Source organism: Miniopterus schreibersii (genome assembly GCF_964146895.1).
Source record: "Miniopterus schreibersii genome assembly, chromosome: 13".
Taxonomy (NCBI): Eukaryota; Metazoa; Chordata; class Mammalia; order Chiroptera; family Miniopteridae; genus Miniopterus; species Miniopterus schreibersii.
Window position 1 is genome coordinate 11467729 of NC_138113.1, and position 18406 is coordinate 11486134.

At 48.0% G+C, this 18406-nt stretch overlaps 1 protein-coding gene and 2 pseudogenes across 8 annotated transcripts; 1 reads left to right on the forward strand and 2 right to left on the reverse strand.

The window, feature by feature from the left end:
- Nucleotides 1-326: 326 nt before the first annotated feature.
- On the reverse strand, nt 327-2127 carry LOC308566001 (glyceraldehyde-3-phosphate dehydrogenase pseudogene; annotated as a pseudogene). The gene is made up of 2 exons: nt 1200-2127; nt 327-364 (listed from the first exon to the last, which is right to left on the reverse strand). The product of its transcript is annotated as a glyceraldehyde-3-phosphate dehydrogenase pseudogene (transcript).
- A 4052-nt stretch (nt 2128-6179) lies between these two features.
- Nucleotides 6180-18287, reverse strand: SLC5A6 (solute carrier family 5 member 6). 6 transcript variants are annotated; one of them, XM_081155887.1, is made up of 17 exons: nt 18257-18287; nt 18012-18071; nt 12756-12968; nt 12393-12458; nt 12003-12054; nt 11556-11623; nt 11133-11287; nt 10616-10756; nt 10282-10411; nt 9712-9800; nt 9201-9313; nt 8839-8906; nt 8355-8441; nt 8025-8206; nt 7715-7818; nt 7369-7484; nt 6180-7026 (listed from the first exon to the last, which is right to left on the reverse strand). In XM_081155887.1, the coding sequence occupies exons 3-17, from the start codon at nt 12966-12968 to the stop codon at nt 6874-6876; spliced, it is 1737 nt and encodes a 578-aa protein (XP_081012013.1). In that variant the 5' UTR covers nt 18012-18071; nt 18257-18287; the 3' UTR covers nt 6180-6873. The 6 variants fall into 6 exon arrangements, with proteins under 6 accessions (XP_081012013.1, XP_081012012.1, XP_081012010.1 ...); XM_081155886.1 differs by having other exon boundaries at nt 7386-7484; nt 12756-13298; nt 18257-18285; XM_081155884.1 differs by having other exon boundaries at nt 12756-13298; nt 18257-18285.
- On the forward strand, nt 13725-14620 carry LOC308566022 (nascent polypeptide-associated complex subunit alpha pseudogene; annotated as a pseudogene). Its single transcript has one exon. The product of its transcript is annotated as a nascent polypeptide-associated complex subunit alpha pseudogene (transcript).
- Nucleotides 18288-18406: the final 119 nt, after the last annotated feature.

The following is an 18406-nucleotide window of genomic DNA, read 5'->3' on the forward strand; positions in this document are numbered from 1 at the left end:
AGTGAGGATTTGGGAGGGAACAAATAAATACACATTCGGTGTATTTCACAAGCTCTTCTTTAATCAAGTCTAAAACACAAATATAGTTTAGGAAATGGATATTATTTTCATACATACTCCATATGCGTGTATATATATAAAAAAATATATATAAGTTTATATATATGTGAGTATATGTGTGTGTGTGTGTATATATATAAGTTTATCTCTAGCCAACCTCAGAAAACGTAGGTGTTTACCAGACATGATGACTCCAGTATCTCCGTGAAAGCCATTCAATTTTTGTCTCCCAGAGTGGACACACTTAAGAGAGTTGTCACACGGTTTCAGGTCTGGCAGCCAGAATTTCCAACAGCTGCCTGGGCTGTGGGCCAGAGTTCCTGGGGGTCTGACAAACCACTGGTTTTACACAGGGTTGTGGGAACGGGGCAGGCCACTGATAGAGGGTAAGCTGGTGACTTGGCAAGGAGATGTGGGTCTTCATATGTCTATGAGCAGCATCCCAGTAATCACACTTATAATCAGGGCCCAGAAATGCCTTTTCATTACTTAGGTCATAATCATCCCCTTATAGAAACACATAAAAATAGTGTTGAAATGGCACTGACTCCCAAAGGAACCATTCCTGTTCTCTCTTTTTTTTTACGGCACCTTGATCTCCAATTCCAGTGGTCTTTGAAAAGGCAATAGTACTCAAATCTTCCACACCGAGAACACTTCAAGGTCCCAGGAAGCAGTGGGGCTGCTGTCTCCTTTTTTCTTTAGATGCCACAGTAGAACTAAAGAACACTACGTGGTGACTTTTAAAGCTTTGGGTCACACAAATGTAAACTGCAGGTTGTAACGTGCCCTACATACATCTTATTTTTAATAAATCTGTCACTGGTTTACCTTTGCCAGCTGACCCTGAAAATTTAGGTTTTATTTATAATATTATAAAACTATGATCTTCTGGGCCATGTAAATCATGATTTTCTTTGGGGGGGGGAGGCGGGCACAGTGTACTTTATTGATGGTACATGACAAGACTGGACTCCCTAAGGCCCGCTCCTTCCTCAGGGGCTCTGGGATGGAACCGTGTTGAGGAGAGGAGATTCTCAGTGTGTCAGCGGCAAGTTGGCACAAGGGCTTCCCAGCAGCTGAGGGCCTCCCTCTTTCTCTGGCCCTCTCATTGGGGCTGGTGGCCCAGGGGCTCTTACTTTTTGGAGGCGATTTCAACCATAAGGTCCACCATCCATTGCTATAGACAAATTCATTGTCATCCTAGGAAATAAGCTTGACAGAGTGGTCACTGAAGGCAATGCCAGCCCCAGCATCAAAGGTGGAAGAGTGGGTTAAAGTGTCAAGAGACAACCTTGTCCTCAGTGTAGCCCACGATGCCCTTTCAGGAGCCCTTTAATGCCCGCTTCACCACCTTCTTGATGTCATCATATTTGACAGCTTTCTCCAGGTGACAGTTCAAATCCATGAGCAACACATTTTGGGTAGGGACACAGAAGGCTATGCCGATGAACTTCCCATTCAGCTCAGGGGTGACGTTGCCCACAGCCCCTCAGCCGTCACGCCATAGCTTCTCAGAGCAGCCATCACGGTCTTCTGGGTGATAGTGATGGCAAGGACTGTGGTCATAAGTCTCTCCATCATGCCAAAGTTGTCACAGGTGACCTTGGCCAGGGGAGCCAGGCAGTTGGTGCAAGAGGCATTGCTGACAATATTGAGGAAGTTGTCATTCTTTAATGGTTCGTGCCTATCACAAACATCAGCAGAAGAGGCAGAGGTGTTGAACCTTTTGGCTCCACTCTTCAACTGAGCCCCTGCTTTCTCCAAGGCAGTGAAGACACCAGTGGACACCACAACGTATTCAGCACTGGCATCACCCACCCAGTTGATGTTAGTGGGATCTCACTCTTAGAAGACAGAGATGGGCTTTTCATTGATGACAAGCTTCCCATTCTCAGTCTTGACTGTGTCATTGACCTTGCCATGGGTGGAATCATATTGGAACATGTAGTTTAGTTCATTGAAGGATTCATTGATGGCAACAATGTCCTCTTTGCCAGAGTTAAAAGCAGCCCTGGTGACCAGGTGCCCAATATGGCCAAATCCATTTACTCCAATCTTCACCATCACATCTCAGGTACATGGCTCTCTGTCAAGTGGGGAGGAGCAGAGAGACAAACAAGGATTTTCCTGATGGGAGCTATAGGTAATCATGTATAGCAGTGAGGCAGAATGTTGGTTGCTACTTTGATCACTTTCATCTGAGGAGAAATCTTCTGGGGCTTCTGGGAAAGATTTTTCTTCCTGATTGAAAACATAAAGATCAAGGTGGGAAGTCCTTCATGCTTCCTGCCTGAAATAATCTCATGGAAGATGTAGTGTTGGGAACAGCAGGAGTCTTTTTGTCACCATGAGAGACTGACCCAGAGCTCTGACATTGTTAAACTTCTGATGTAGGCAGCTCTGGAATTCTGTTCTCCAGACTTCTTGTTCTGAACGCACTCACTGTGTGAGCCTCTTTTAGGTGGGTGTTCTGTTTGTGCTGCTGGAAACATCCTAAATGATTCACCTGAAGGTATTTTGTTTTTTAAAAAATATATTGATTTCAGAGAGAGGAAGGGAGAAGGAGAGAGAGAGATAGAAACATCAATGATGAGAGAGTCATTGATCAGCCGCCTCCTGCACGCCCCTGACTGGCGATCCAGCCCGCAGCCCAGGCATGTGCCCTGACCGGGAATCGAACCTCGATCTCCTGGATCCTAGGTTGATGCTCAACCACTGAGCCACGCCCGGCCAGGCTGAAGGTATTTTGAATCTCACTCAAAAGGTTTTAATAAATTCAGTCTCAGCTAAAGAACCTTATCCTACCCAGATAAACAAAATTATTTTATTATAACATCACTGGCCTAGTAGTATTGCATGGGTATTTCTCAACGTCTCACAAAAGAATCACAGACACTCTCCCACAGATTATGGGAGTGGGGCGGATGGATGGGAGACAGTGTTTCTTGCTACCTAGGATGGAATGGTTATTTTTAACAGTTCTCCGTGTCCTCAATGTTACTGACAGCTTCAGAGATCTGAACTGGCTGTATAGGGAAGTGTTAGCCAGGCAGGCCAACTTTACGGAACAGATGGATGCTGTTTCACAATTGTGGGTGTGAGAATGGCAACCTTTAGCCAGAATTTGAGGTTGGTGATCCTGAGACATCATTAGCATCAATGGCATCTGTGCTGTCACTTTTGCTTACAATGTACATAACACCCAGTTTGTTGGTTTTATTTCCAAACATTCTAAAATGAATAAAATTTACCCAATGTTTAATAGCCACAATTTGTATGCATTGCAAACATTTTTATTTGTAAATAATTTGAATAGGTTATATATGCATTTGGCATATACAGAATTCAGACCAGTAAGCTCTCTCCCATCCTAGTCTCTTTTTTCCTTCTCTAGAAGTAACCATTGTTAGTTTCTTGTGTAGCCTTCCAGACTTTTGTATACATGGACAAATATATAAATATATACAGCTCCTTTTTAAATACAAATGGTAGAATGGAATACACATTAATCATATCTTGAGATCCTCCTACATCATTACTGTTTTTAGGATTCTTTTTAAATGTATCTTTATTGATTTCAGAGAGAGGGAGAGGGAGAGAGAAAGAAACATCAGTGATGAGAATCATTGATCGGCTGCCTCCTGCACGCCCCCTACTGGGGATCGAGCCCACAACCCAGGCACGTGCCCTGACTGGGAATCGAACTGCGATCTCCTGGATTCTAGGTGGATGCTCAACTGCTGAGCCACACCAGCTGGGCTAAAACTATTTTCTTCTATGATAATACTGCCATGTAATGTGCTCTTCACTCTGTGGACATTGCACTGATGGTACAAAAGCAGTGATGAGTAAAACTGTAGCCACTTTAGCAAGAATCAAGTCAATGGCTCCCATTGTACATGAAGTCATTTTCGGCCAATCTAGTACATAATTGTATCTTGTGTTTTTTTCATTGTCATATCCTTCATTACAAGAATGAATTTCTTTTCACAGGTTTATAGGTCATTTGCATTTCCTCTTTTGTAAAATGTCAATTCAAATCTTTCCCCATTTTTAACAGAATATGTCTGTTATGTTGTGAGGTGTTCTTTATATCAAGTTCTTTAATTCAGTTAACATGTGACACAGATTCTACTTTTTCATGTCGTCTTTTCCACTTTTTTAATGGTGTCTTTCATTGAAAAGAAGTTTAAACTTTTTAAAATTAAATTAAATTTAATCCAATGCCATCTATCCCTTCTGCCCTCTTCCACCTCTACGCAGCCCTCCCAGGTTTAAATTCTAATATGGTCAGCTTCATCATTCTTCTTTCATTTTGAGCTTTTGTGTGACTGTGCTGACTACAATGGCAAGTGTATCAAATACAATGCTGAAATGAAATTATAATAGCAGGCACCCTTATCTTGTTTCTGATCTCAAAGAGGAAGCTTTTCACACTCTATTAAATTCCCCTCCCGTTTCCTTTTGGAAAAAAAAACTCCCTTTGAGCGACTCTCCCTCTCTGGAGCACGGCCAGGCTGCGCCTATTCCTTCCCCCCCCCCTCCCCTCCGGGTATTCTTTGCCTTTCTTCTAAACTCCAAGGGCCCTTTTTTGCTTCTGTAATGTGTTTCCTGAGCATAGGCAGCCCAGCTGGCTCACTTTAGCTACCTCTGTAACTTTCTATATAAACTTTCCCTTATAATTTGCAAAAGACACACAACTTTTATTATAGTTAAAAGAATTAGTTAACACCTTTTCTGCACCTATTGAGAGGTTTTGCTTTAACCTTGTTACAGATTATATTATTTGAATCTCTATTTTTAGACCCTCTCATTTCTGAAATACTCAATTGGCGATATCTTTTTTTATATGCATTGATGGATTTGGTTCACTAATTTTTTATCTTGCATCTATGTTCATGATTGTTTAACCTGTATTTTCCTTTTCTTCCTATGAAATGTCTGGTTTTGGTATTAGATAGATCCTATTATAAAAGACTCATAAAATTTCACTTTTTATTTTTTAAAATCTTTATTAATTTCAGAGAGAGGGAGAAACATCAATGAGTCATTGATCAGCTGCCTCCTGCACGCCCCTTGCTGGGGATCGAGCCCACAACCCCGGCATGTGCCTTGACCGGGAATCAGACTGCAATCTTCTGGATCCTAGGTCCATGCTCAACCGCTGAGCCACGCCCAGCCAGGCTCTAGCAATTACTTTAGAGTTTCTAGTTTATTGGTCTAAGGTTCATATCTTCTTACCACCTTAATATCTATAATTATGTATCCTTTTTATTTATGGATTATCTTTATTGTCAAAAGTATTAGAAATGTCCCTTTTTCCCTCATTGATTCCCTCCACTCTGCCCCAGGCCTGCACACTACGTCTGTATCCATGGGCTATTCATGTATGTGTAAGTTCTTTGGTTAATCTCCCCCGCACCCCACCCCGAAATTCGTCAGTCTGTTCCATGCTTCTGTCTCTAAATCTATTTTGTTCATTTGACTCCACATGAGTGAGATCACGTGATGCATTAGCCAGGAGCAATGCCCCCTTGGCATCCATGTAGAGGGGCTGCCAAGAGGAAGGTAGACCTCAGGAGGGAGAGTCAACCTGGCACTTCCTAGGACTGTCCACAGATCTGCCTGGGACCAAGTCTCCCCTAAGGGGCCTGTAGAGCTTGTGCAGACTTGCTTCTGGATGGGGCCAAGCAGGGGTAGAGGCCAGGCGTGGGTGGGAATGAGCAGTGTTCTTCACAGACCATAAAATCCACTTCAAATGTTCTATTTCTAAAGCCAAATAGCAGCATCCTTCTTCTAGCCCCCAAAGTGAAAATCTCAGAGCAGCAAGGGGCGAGATGCAAACTCTCTCCCCTGGGGCTCCACGGGGGACAGACTGAGCCACAGGGGATGAGTAGCAGCAAGGGGAGAAAGTATGCATCTTCCACCCTGATGAGCACAATGCTTCCCCCTGCAGACATGCCAGAGACATGACTTGAAACCTCACAGAGTCAAGCTGGTCCCCTTTGTTTCTCCTTAGCAGAAGACCTGTGCAGGGGAAATGAGGGCTCTTATCCGATCCAGGGATGGGACCTGAGTGGACAAGAGAAACTGCAGACAGTACAGGCGGCCAGATGCCAGTTCCAATGATAGTTTTTATTCCCTAGGAACAAAGATATGTGGGAAGGAACTCCAAAAGGAAAGAGGAGCACAAGTAACAAAATACTAGGGTGGTGTGGCTCAGGAGTCAGATGGACATTCCACAGTGGACCTGGTCGTGCCCTGGTTTCTAAGATCGATATATGCCCCATCCCCAAGTGCCCACTGGAGGTGGGGCTTGGGGGCAGTGGGGTGGAAAGCTTCCCCTACTCTACACAAAGGAGATGAATATGCGTCTATTCTGAGGCCTCCTAGGAACACCAAAACCTCCCTCTCAAGAATGGAGGTAGACAGATTAGAATGAGAGGGGCCTGTCTGTGGTGTCACAACCTAAAAGTAGTCACAGGGGCCTTTGTGGCTTAGATGGGACACAAGGAAAGCAACAGCTAGTTTATGGAGGAGGTGGTCAACTCTGCCGGATCAGGCCCCATGACAGCTGTAACCTGCACTGCAGGTTTCATCCACTTCAAATGAGCCTGAAGTTGAATCAGAAGTCATTGTCCTTTTCCATATGACTCCCATGACCTGACAGCTTTTACCACAGCACACCCTTAAGATCATAAGGTCCTTTGGTTTGGGTTAGGTCATGCGATCCAGCCCCCTGCAGGACACATCAAGCAGCTCATCCCTGTGCCACAGGGTAGACTTGTTGGGCTGGTTCCTGAGTCCAGATCACAGTGAGGTCTCCTGGAGGATGAAGGTGGGGCTGCTCCCCTGGTGCCCTGGGCCCTCCTCAGGCCCTGCCATGGCCTCCTCGTCTCCGCTGCCCTTCAGCATCCCATTACTCATCTTCTCTGGGAACACCGTGGTGTCTACAGGGAGGTCCTGGGGACACACAGAGCAAAGGGAATGGAATGGGGAGTAGGGGACAAAGGGTTGGGAAGCAACTCAAGCGGAAAGAACCTGCTTTGACCGCAGCTAGAAAGCAGAGCAGCATGAAGGGAACAGGAGAGGCCAGCACGCTATGTGCCTCTCTGCACTCAGACCCTTCTGCCCACCAAGCCAGCGCTCTCCTGAGGAGCCAGGGCAGCTGCTGCAGGATGGTCCAAGCTCAGGCAAATAACCAGAGGAAGGGGTGCTGGGTCGGGGGAGAAAGCAAAGGGATGGAAGGGAACTGGGAAGGTCCGGAGAGGGGTGGAAGGGGAGATCTGACAACACAGGCGCTACCTGGCTGTAGCTCTTACAGTGAAGTGGCTTCTGACAGGACATAGGCAGGAAGGCAAGGAGTCTTGGCAACACTGGGTAAATGGTCCGAGGGTTCAGGGTCCGGCCCCGCATTCCCCCTGAAGGTCAAGGAGCTTGAGTCTTACTGTGTACAACCGAGCAAGCCCTGTTCTCAGGGCTCCCAAAACCAGTCCTGCCCACCTCCTGGAGCCTCAGCCAAGAAACTTGATTGTTAAAGATACCAGGAGCCCAGAGGGTAGGGTCCATTCTCCCCCTAAAGTCCAGATTCCCTAAGCACCCTCCCTCAACCCATCCTATTTCTATGTGACCCCATCCCACACCCTCTCACCAGTGAGGAGACTGACAATCAGGCCCACCACAATGACTGTGGTGGAGTTGTGAGCGCTGTACCATAAATATGACAGGGAATAGAGCCGCTGCAGCCCTGTGGGCCTGGGGAAGACAGAGGGGTGAGGACAATTGAGAGGGCATTCCTTGGCCACCTGGCTCCACCCACCTGCATGGTCCCAGGGTCTTGGGATCCAATATCCAACATTTCCCCAAGGCTTCTGGTAGCCCATTCCTTAGCAAGGCTCCTGGGAAACCCCCCCAAAATGAGCCATTCCCCTCAAGGAGAAAGAAAATGAGGCCCAACTCACCTGGAGAGGGTGGTTGAGGGCATCAATGTGGTCATGGCAACGTCAGAAAGATTGCTGGGCAGGGAAAGGCTGGACCCATTAAAGGGTGAGGGTGCCATGCCAGAGCCCATTTTGGTCACTATGCTCCCAATGCCAATCCAGAAGGCCATGAGGAGTCCAGCCAACAGGCCCACAATAGCACCCTGCTCAAAGACACGGCACACTCTTGTCACAATGCCAGCCCTATCAAAACCCCACACACCAGTTCCTAGCACTCAGAGTGCCAGCCCTGCCAAGCTATCTCCTAGGTTCATCCCTGCACGTGACAGTAGAGCCAGATGTGTTACTCACAGGAGGATTGGCACAGGGAAAGAACATCCCAAGGCAGAAGAGTCCGAGCAGTGGCCCCCCAACCATGCCAAAGATGCTGAGTGCTGCCTGTGGAGAACAGGGTTGGGAAAAGAACACATCGGCTCAGAGCCCCCCAGCCTCACCAGCACTGCCTCAGAGTCCTGTCAGATCTGCCTGCCTATCCCCTCTATCTGGAGCCCGTCACAATGCAGGATCCCAGGGGTCAGAAATGGGAAAGGGAAAGGGAAAGTGCTTTGGGCTCTCCTCTGAGGCTGATACTTAGAAGTCTGAGCCATCATCCTAGGAATGACCCTGGGCTTTTGGCTACGTGAATCTGTTCACAGCTAAAGATAGTCCATTCAAAGGGGAATTTCTGACACCTGCCCCTATGCCACTCCCTTCACAATAGCTATCTTCCTCAATTTCCAGTTTCAGTCTGCTCCCTTTCTCCCCTAAAAATTGCTGTCTTCCCTCCAGTCATTACCTGCAGTACTGGTCCCATCTGGGAGGAAATATAGGCCATTCCCAGACAAAGCAGACCATAGCCAAAGGCTGGGGAAAAAGAAGGGAGGAAACAAGATGTGAGTTAACACAAAAAAGGGGTGGAAAGTAGAGCAAAGTTCCTTCCCCAGCCAAATCACTACCTCATGCCCCAGCTACAGGTCCCTCCCACCCTGTCCTCACACATGTCTGACACAGAGACCCCCCAGGAAGTGCCCTGAGCTTTGAACAAGGTTGTGAGCTTCATTCAACAAGTGCTAAGCCCAGGCTAAAGCTGGTGCTTTAAAGCAGACTGGCGACAGTGCTTAGGGTGTATCTTAGACTGAAGAGGAAGCATAATCCCACCAAGGATTCTGGAAAGCATGGTAGCCCGGACTTCTGAGAACTCAGGGAACCAGGGTCGAATCAGGTCTTCCATAGTAACTGTTGCCAATGAATTAAAAGCAGAGGATATGGTGCTGAAAGGAGAAAGAGAAAGACAAGTTGCACTGAGAGAAGCAAAACTAACAAACGACTCTATTGTGGGATAGCACCCTTAAGGTAAGAAATGACATGTGCAGCCAAGAATCCTTCCTTATGGTTGGCAGCCAAGGAAGAGGCCTGGAAGGTAAGGACACGACATTTTTTGAGTGGGGCACAGGTTTTGTGCAGCAGATCAACTGGTATTATAGAAGAATCCTTTAACAAAAAAGAGAGCATTCTCCTAGGAGAGGACATGCTCTGTCTACACAGATGAGCTGTCCCTTGCCACCCATAGATGGATGGACATAATGAGGGATCCCCTCCTCTACCCATCACTCTGTACTAAGTAAGGGTCAGCTGCAGCAAGCCTGAGGGAAATAGTCAAAGAGGGTACCTGAGGGAGCCACTGAAGAGGCAGGCAACGAAGAGCCCGGGCAGGCCTGGCAGGCCTTTCAGGAGATCCATCACAAAATACAGGGCGAACTGCAGGCAGAGCAGAAGTACATAGCCCTCCTGAGAGGGGAGCCCTTCCCCAGAGCAAGACGTACAGGAAGTCCCCCTGCACATGCCCCAGCCAGTCTGGAGCATCAGGAAGAGGGGCCAAGCACAAGGGTGACAGCAGAGAAAATGGGCTCTGGAAAGCGATGCAGTTCATACCCCAGCACACTGGCCCCATTGTTGAGCCGCTTTTCTCTATAAAAGGAGGCTGTTGGGTTACATGAGACCAGGTGGGTGACAGCTCCCAAGAGGGCATATGGTGCACAGTGGTGAGTCAATGAAGGTAGGTCCCTACCCAGCCAGGGTAAACAATGTGATTAGATGATGCTGGGGTTTGGGGTCCTCACTAGATGGATAGATTCCCAGAGTGGAATTAAATCCACTTGCTGCCCAAGGTGGGAGTCCTTTCTGCAGCCTCCCAGATACTCCTCCTGGGCACAGAAGGGGGCCAGGAAGACCTTCTCACCTGGTCAGGGGCTGCCTGACTCTGCTGGGTGCTCATGGGATACTCCTTGTAATAGGCGAACATGACCAGGCCAATGAGGCAGCCCATGCAGAGGACCACCTGCTGGCAAGGGAAGACAGCATAGCAGGAGCTGCAAAAGAGGTCAGGGTCAAGGGGAGAGAGGGGCTCAACAGATACCCTCAAGCATGTCCCCAAGACCCAGAAAGCAGACTCTTGTCCTGACCCCAGTGGATGTGTGCTGACATCCTGCCCCCACCCAAACTGCCTCCGTGGAACCGGGGCCCACCCTCTCCCTCCAGCCCTTGCTCCCTGGTCTTCCCGTCCCTGGACTCACAGTATAGCAGCCTTCTCCGTGCGGGAGCTGAGGTAGCGTTGCACCTGAGCCTGGTTCACCCCATACAAGGAGAGCATCATGAAGATACCCCCGAAGGCCAAGGTCCAGAAAGTGTGCCGCACAAAAGGGTCCGGATCTAGCCTGCAATCAGTGCCCCCTGGTCACTGTGCCATCACTACAAAAACTCAGCCTTCCTCACCCTCCTATATAGCATGGGCCAGAGACACCACTGGGCAGGCTAAGGAGCTCCTGAAGGCAAGAACTGGGTGGGTGGACTCAAGAGACAGCATAGCAAGTTGGAGGGAGGGCTCCAACCCACAGCCTCATCCCAGGTACTAAAAACATCCCCAACTCCTGTGATCAGCCTCCATCTCTGTAGTGCCAGCTTCCCACCTGTCTCAGTGACGTACGTAAGGCACAGCTTGCCATCTGCTTACTACAACCCTGAGCTCAGGATCTAGAATAGCTTTAGCTCCTAGGCACTAGAGACCCCAGCCAGGCGAAGGGGTGTACTTACTCGATCCCAGAGATAAGGCCATGCTGGGAAGCCACGTCCCATACATGCCCCAAGCCGCCCACCTTGGACGACCCCACAATGATAACTGCCAGCTGCCCCAAGAACATGACCAGAGTCTGGAACACATCTGTCCAGATGACTGCCTTCAGCCCACCCTGTAAGAAAAAGAGCATGCCTGACACAAATGTATTCAAAACCACCCACCAGCAAGTGCACTATATTGCTGTTAGGGGCATAATTACTGAGAGCCTATAGATATCATCTCCTATATCTCACTTCATTCCTTCCTAGTTTTGAGCTTCTCATCCACATTCTTATCTCATCCCAACTTTCCTTATCTCACCCACCCCTTTTCCTTCCCTTCCCATTTTCCTTCCTTACTTGATCTCATCTCCTCCCTCCCCAAGGACTCACTGCCCTTACCAGAGCAGTGTAGAAGGTACAAACAACGCCTAGGGTCAGCACTGACAGCCAGATATCAAAGCCCGTCACTGTAAAGAGAAAAAAAGTCGTATTTCTGTCTCTGGAAGAGGATTTCCCAATGGGGAAGGCAGAGAAGCCCTGGTGAGACATGAAGCACTTGGTCATTTAGGATGAAATAAATCATTCACCACAGTGGGAAGAAACGTTCAGAACTCCACCAAAAGGTGGTGGCTGACCAATTCAGACAGGGCATAATAATGTTTGATTAGCTCTCAAGTGAACTGAAGCAAGCCTGCTTCTACCGCTGGTGGAGGCCAGCCAAGGGCACTGCAGTGAAATACCCAGGCCAAGGCTGGATTCTTTTCTGCACACTCTCCTCTACTTGCCCCTCCCAAAGGTGCCTTCCCTGCCTACTGGGGCTGGGAGCCAGGGGCTGGCACTCCTCACCTGCATTGAGGGCCAGTGATGGTGCATAGAGTACAACCCCCATGTAGATCACCTGTTGGGTACAGAAAAGAGAATGAGGGCAAGAGATGAGGGTGGACAAAGAGAGGAGGAAAGATGGACCTCAGCTCTAATACCCCAACAGCCTCCTTTCACCTAGGCTCACTTTCCTCTCCCTTCTTCCAAATTTTGGCTTGCTGCCACCATAGTGTCTGTGCAGGAACTGGAGGGAATGGGAAGCAGGATGCCTCTGGAGGTTTCAGTAACACTGACCCCTAGCAGGAATTTGATTCCTGCCAGTTTGAGAGCAGTGAGGCTCCAACTGCCTCAGCATGCCCAAGTTCAGGCCCCCCTCCCATGTCTCAGGCTCAATTCTAGCCTCATTCCACTTACCATCTGAAAGATGAAGGTCACAGTCCCACAAATCCGCACAGTTTTATTGAATCGGAGCTCCAGGTACTAGGTAGTATAAAAAATAAAAAAGTACTTCTCCCGACTCCAACCCCCATAATTCACACACAATTTCTCTCAAGAGGTCGAGAAATATGAGGGAATATCCAATTCATCTCCATTCTAAGAGCCACTCAGCACAGCACCCTCCTCCCCAAACTCAACCTCACTGGGAGCCTAAAAACACATGATACAAACCCTGTCACTCTTTTGGCAGAGGTAACCCAGGGACCAGGGCCCTTACATGTGCCCGGCTCCTCCTCTCCATCCTGAGCCTGAGGGTCCACTGTGCCCCACCCTGCTCACCTCATAGGCACTGGTGAGATGCAGGCGGTAGAAGGTGGGGATGAATATGTGTGCCGGAATCAGCAGCCCCAGTACATATGAGCAGCCCAAGAACCAGTACTGGGTCCCAAAGCGGTAGATCTCAGACGGCACACCCAGGATGGCCACAGCAGACTGGAAGGTGGCCAGCAGGGACAACGCCACGGGAAGGCAGCCCATTTTTCGATCCGCCATCTGCAGCTCGCCAATTGTATGCCGGCCCCAGCCACGGCAGGCATGGTAGAGCCCAATGGCAAGGGAGAGAACCAGCAACAGGGTGAAGACCACATAGTCCACAAGGGAGAAGGCGGATTTTACCGTGCTTGTATCTGGGGTTGTAGGGAGAGGAGTGAAGGTGGTCACCCCCACACTCATGGCCTCACTGTATCTATGACCTGTAGCCACTTGCTGCTCCTGGGCTCTGGGCTGCCACTTGGCTGGGCACTGGCAGGCAAGTGGCTACTACCTGGCTCTCAAGCAAGGTCTCACAGTCCTCCTCCACCAAGTAACACTGTCCAGGGTGACCTGCAAAGGAATCAGCTCTCAGTCAGGTCTATATCCTGCCTTCATGGCTGCCCACCCTCAGGCCAGTGCATCCCATATCCACCAAACTTGGACCAGCCAGCTCGGTGACAGACCTTGAAAGTCTGGGGGTTTTAGTATGGATTTGGTAAGAGAAAAAGTAGGGAGGAAGCAGCAGTGAGATGGTCAGGGTACAACTACTTGGCCAACACCTTTTTGAATATGCACAGCTGTGAAATATAAAAACCTTCTTAATCTCCATCCCACAACAAAAGAAAAATCAACTCTAGCTTATGTTTCTTCTCAGAAGATTTCCTTGTTCCCACTTGCAGGCACAGACCCAGTCACTACAATATACTAAGCCAGCAGAGCCCAACCTGGCGCCACAGCCCAGCAGGGAAGAAGAAATGAAGACTAATAACAGCACGGTTCCCTCTATTCCCCCTCGCCTCAGCCCCCACCTCCCATGACCCTGTTTCACCCTGCTAACAGCACCCTTTCTCAGCACTGATTCTCAATGAGATCACCTCCATGGCAGCCCCCAATTCCATTCCAGGCATCCCCAGGCCAACCATTTATCCCCAGTATTGCCACTTGTTTCTCAGCTACTCTACCTATAACACCACAATCAATAGCAGATCTGGGAAGAGGGGTGGGATTCAAAAGTGAGAGGGGTTCCCCACACAAAATGCCCAGTGAAACCATAGAAACCGTCCTGACTACAGAGCAGGAGTTGCCCCAGCCCCAGAATCTGACAGTGATGAATCAGTACCAGAGCTCAAGGAACAGATTCTACACAGGCCACCACATAAGTCCAACTGGCAGCAGCAGTTGAAATCAATGAAAAGGCATGGAAGGCTATGTCCAAACTGGGTCTTTGACAGGTTACAGGGGTTACTAGGGTCACTATCTAGAACTCTAATATCTTCTTTGTCATCATAAAACCAGATGTCTACAAGAGCACAGCTTCAGAATCTACATAGTTTTGGGGGAAGTCAAGATCAAGGATTTATCACAGCAAGCATTCCTAGCAGCTGCTGAGAAACTGAAGGTGAAGCTGCCTCAGACATACAAGAAAACACACAGACTAGACTCCAACTACACAAGAGGAGAGTGAAGGGGAAGAGGTTGATGAAACAGGAGTGGAAGTTAAGGACATAGAACTGGTCATGTCACAAGTAAATGTGTCGAGAGCAAAGGCGGTCCAAGCCCTGAAGGACAGCAATAATGATACTGTAAATGCTATTATGGAATTAACAATGTAACCACCTAAAAAACAAGGATCTTTTTTGGTGTTTCAAAAGAGTAACTGCAGCTTGGTTTGAAATTTGTACTGTTTCTATTATTATAAAGTTATGGCTTCTTGTGGGATGAAAAAAAAGTGAGAGGGCAATGTGCTAGGGCCAGGGGTTCAGAGTTATGATTACAGGAACACTTTGGGGAGAAGCAAACCAGCCAGACAGCTGGGACAAGGGGGACGGCCAGAGAGAGTGGTCCTATCCTGCTGGGGCACACAGCTTACTTAGAGAAACAATCCTTGTTCTGAGGCAAAGCTGCCTGCAGAAGCTGTGTCTGGAGCTGGGCAGAGACTGAGGGTCTGGCTCTATAAGTGGCTACCAGTGAAATCAGGAATTGGGGAGGGCAGAGTGAAACTCAGCAGCTGTTTGTTCTGGCCCCTTGAGGGAACCAATCGCTGTGATCCAAATGGCCCTATCACCCTATGGCCCCAAAACTCCAGCTCCAGAATGGGGAGCAAGGAGCTCACAGTCAACAACATTCCTAGATGGATTAGGCTTTCAGTCTAAGTCACTCTTGGCACTATCCTAGAGGGAATTGGAAAGGAGGGGCTGAGAGACAATGGGAAAGTTGCTTTTCTGGCTCCTGCACAAGAAATACTAATCCTCAAAGAATATACCATTATCTTTAGAACAAGGATAGGATCATAGTATTTAAAAATTTAAAGGAATCTTATGGGGTCATCACCAAGATAGCACCCTCATTTACAAAGATACTGAAGCTGAGATAATTCAATGATCTTTTCAAAACAACAGAGCTGATTGTTGCCAGACACTAGATTAGAACCTAGGTCTAGTGATCTCCCCACTCACTGGCACTCTCCATTTATATCACAATGTATTTAGAGACTTTCCCCTAGGGCAGCGATTTTCAATTTTTCATCTTATGGCACATGAAGGTGGGGTGTTTGATTCCTGATCAGGGCACATGCCCAGGTTGCAGGTTCAATTGCATGTGGAAGGTAGCCAAGTGATATTTCTCACATCAATCTTTCTTTCCCTTTCCCCTTTACTCTCTCTAAAATCAATAAAAAACTAAATTTAAAAAAGTTCTTCCAGCACAGCTGTTGAAAATCACTGCCCTAGGATACTTATTGGTATTAGGGGAAAAAAATACCAGGGAATACCATGTATTTAGATTGCCTAAGATGATGATAGCATTTTTTGAACACCTGCTATGTAACTCAGCAGCATGCTATGTACTTTACAGACATTAGTAATAAAGTAATTGTAATAAATAATAAAAAATAATTGAAATAAATGAAGACATAACCATAGCTATCACTCTCAAAATACCATGTCTCAGATTATGCACTTTACATGAATACTCTCTAGGAAACTGAAATTTAGAGAGGTTAAGTAACTTGCTTAAGGTTGCACAGCATGGCCCAGCCGTTGAGCATCAACCTAGGATCCAGGAGATCCAGGTTTAATTTCCGGTTAGGGCACATGCCTGGGTAGCAGGCTTGATCCTCAGGTGGGGGCATGCAGGAGGCAGCTGATCAATGACTCTCTCATCATTGATGCTTCTCTCTCTCCCTCTCCCTTCCTCTCTCTGAAATCAATAAAGGTATATTTAACAACAACAAAAGAAGTTATACAGCATGATACAAAAAATGGAAGAAACAGTACTATCCACAGGCATAACAGGTTATTCACCAGTGGCCCCATTCTTACTAACCAGGACAGAAGCAGAATGTTAATTGTAGTCAGTCATTCATGGAACAAAGTTTAGATTTCAACTAATGTAGACAGATCATTATAAGCTATGTCTTCTGTTCTTGCCCACTAGGAGAAAACCTGGCTGTCCTCCAGCTCTCCCACATTGTGTTCTGGGCAGATGTTGCCTGCTGGAATATCGCCTCACACAAATAAAACCTGAACTCTGAAACTCCTGGGGCCAATGAAGAGAGGAAATCAAAGCTGGCAACTCTGGGATCACATGTTACAAATGTCAGTCCTCAGAACAATGTTCCCAGTAGGCCACTCTGGTTTAACCTAAAGATGCCCTGGGCCTTTGTGTTACAAAATAGTAAGCTAGGAAAATTCCAGGACAAGCGGAATAGGTAAACTGAGACAGATAGTTAAACAGCAGTTTGCAGCCACCTAGTAAATCCTACCTTCCCTAAACCAAGGACACTTAAAAGTAAATGGTTGTACTTCTCCTCCCCAACCAGAGGGTAAATACCTTAACCCAGTAAAAAAGCCTACATCAGACATGATTCTAAGAACACCCTACTTAGGGAGACAGCTAGCAGAAATCCAATTAGGGTCATTTGCCAACCACACCCAAAGGCAGACGAATTAAGAGAATAAATCTCAGTTTGGTACATCCGCATAAAGCTGATGAATATTCTATTGATCTGCCCCTAAGACATCCCCTAAATGCCTAGCATTTAACATCCCTGAAAATGAAGGTCCCAATGTGCTCTCCCTCTAGGGAGCACGCTTGTGCCATTCCCTTCCCCCACAGCCAAGTGTCCCCCAACCTCTAAGGGACCCCATGTGACTTGTAACCAGGGGAGCAATGGGGAGCAGCAGCCCATCTCAGGCTAACCCCCTGAACCTGTCTCCAAGGCCCCCTTCGCTCCGACTTCCCAGTGAGCCAAAACAGCCCAGCCTAGGCTCTCCCGTTGCTTCCTCTATGCCCTTCCTTGCACGTCTTTTACTGCTATGATGGAGGTGATACTGAAAAGTAAGAGAGCAGCTGTGTGCAAATAAGAATGTATAGTGGTAAAGGGTTAGTGATAAGGATAGGCAGGTAGTTGTAGAAAGAAAGATTCCAGTATAAACTAGAACGGACATACAGAACTGGAGACAGCTGAGGTAACCTGGCAGGGCTTTCTGATAAATTCTATCTGCAGGAGGTGTGGAGAACCCTCCTGGACAGCTTTATAGACAAGGCAGGAAAAACCTAACCCAGTAAAAAAACCATCAGACATGAGTCTAAGAACAGGATAGTGGCTAAAAACTACACGGATCTAAAACCTATGGACTTCTATCTCTCAGAGGCTGTGAGCCAAAAGAACGAAGTTGCCTCATTAAAACAGGGCACAAATAGCTGGCTGTGGGACACCTCTTTAAAATGCCTAGGACAAAGAAGAGAATCTTTTCCACCCACCTCCACCCTCACTTCAGTTACAAACTACACTGGATTGCTTTGGCTCCGACAAATGTTAAGGGGCCACAGAGGGACCAAACATCCCAAAAAGATTCCTTCAAAATATGGCTTTGTGCTTAGAATTCCTTAAGGTCCGAAAGGCTTCAGGGACCCTCACTGAAATGCTAATTTTAACTTAAAACTAATGCTAACTTTAATTCCTAGGGCCTTAATACTCCGTCCCTCCAAGCGCGTGCGCACTATCGCCACCTTGCACCTCGAGCCCGGGCCACCCCCGGACTGCGCTCGCCTTCCCCTTACCTCCGTGGCTCAGGCAGGGCTAAGGTCCCGTCCTTCTGCGATCAGCATCGCTCCCTTTTCCTGGGAAGGCGAAGGAGATGAGGAGTTAGGGAAACATCTATCCCGCCCCTACCTCTGCGCCGGAGCCCCGGCCGCCGCGCGGTCTCAGGGCTGAGGTGAAGAGGACAGCGTGCCCGGCGCGTCCCCAGGCTCGTCTCCTCACGCCAAGGTTTGCCCTTCGCCCTCCTCTCCTCCACCACTCTTACCCTCTTTATTTCCTGGCTTCCCACCTTCCTCCCACTGCGAAGTGGCGAGAGCACTACCAACCACCTCGCCGCCGGCACCTAATATAGTCCCCGGCCCCCACTCTGGAGCCCCACTCACCCCGCCCCTCTCCTGCAGGTCCCTCCCTCCTC

What these genes read in the sequence shown, in the direction of transcription:
- SLC5A6 (XM_081155884.1), bottom strand. Translation starts at nt 13,148, where the DNA reads ATGAGTGTGGGGGTGACCACCTTCACTCCTCTCCCTACAACCCCAGAT. An exon ending in TTCCCTGTGCCAATCCTCCT is followed by an intron (nt 8,207 to 8,354) that starts GTGAGTAACACA and finishes GTCTTTGAGCAG; the next exon opens with GGTGCTATTGTGGGCCTGTT. An exon ending in ACTGTAAGAGCTACAGCCAG is followed by an intron (nt 7,027 to 7,368) that starts GTAGCGCCTGTG and finishes GTGTGTCCCCAG; the next exon opens with GACCTCCCTGTAGACACCAC.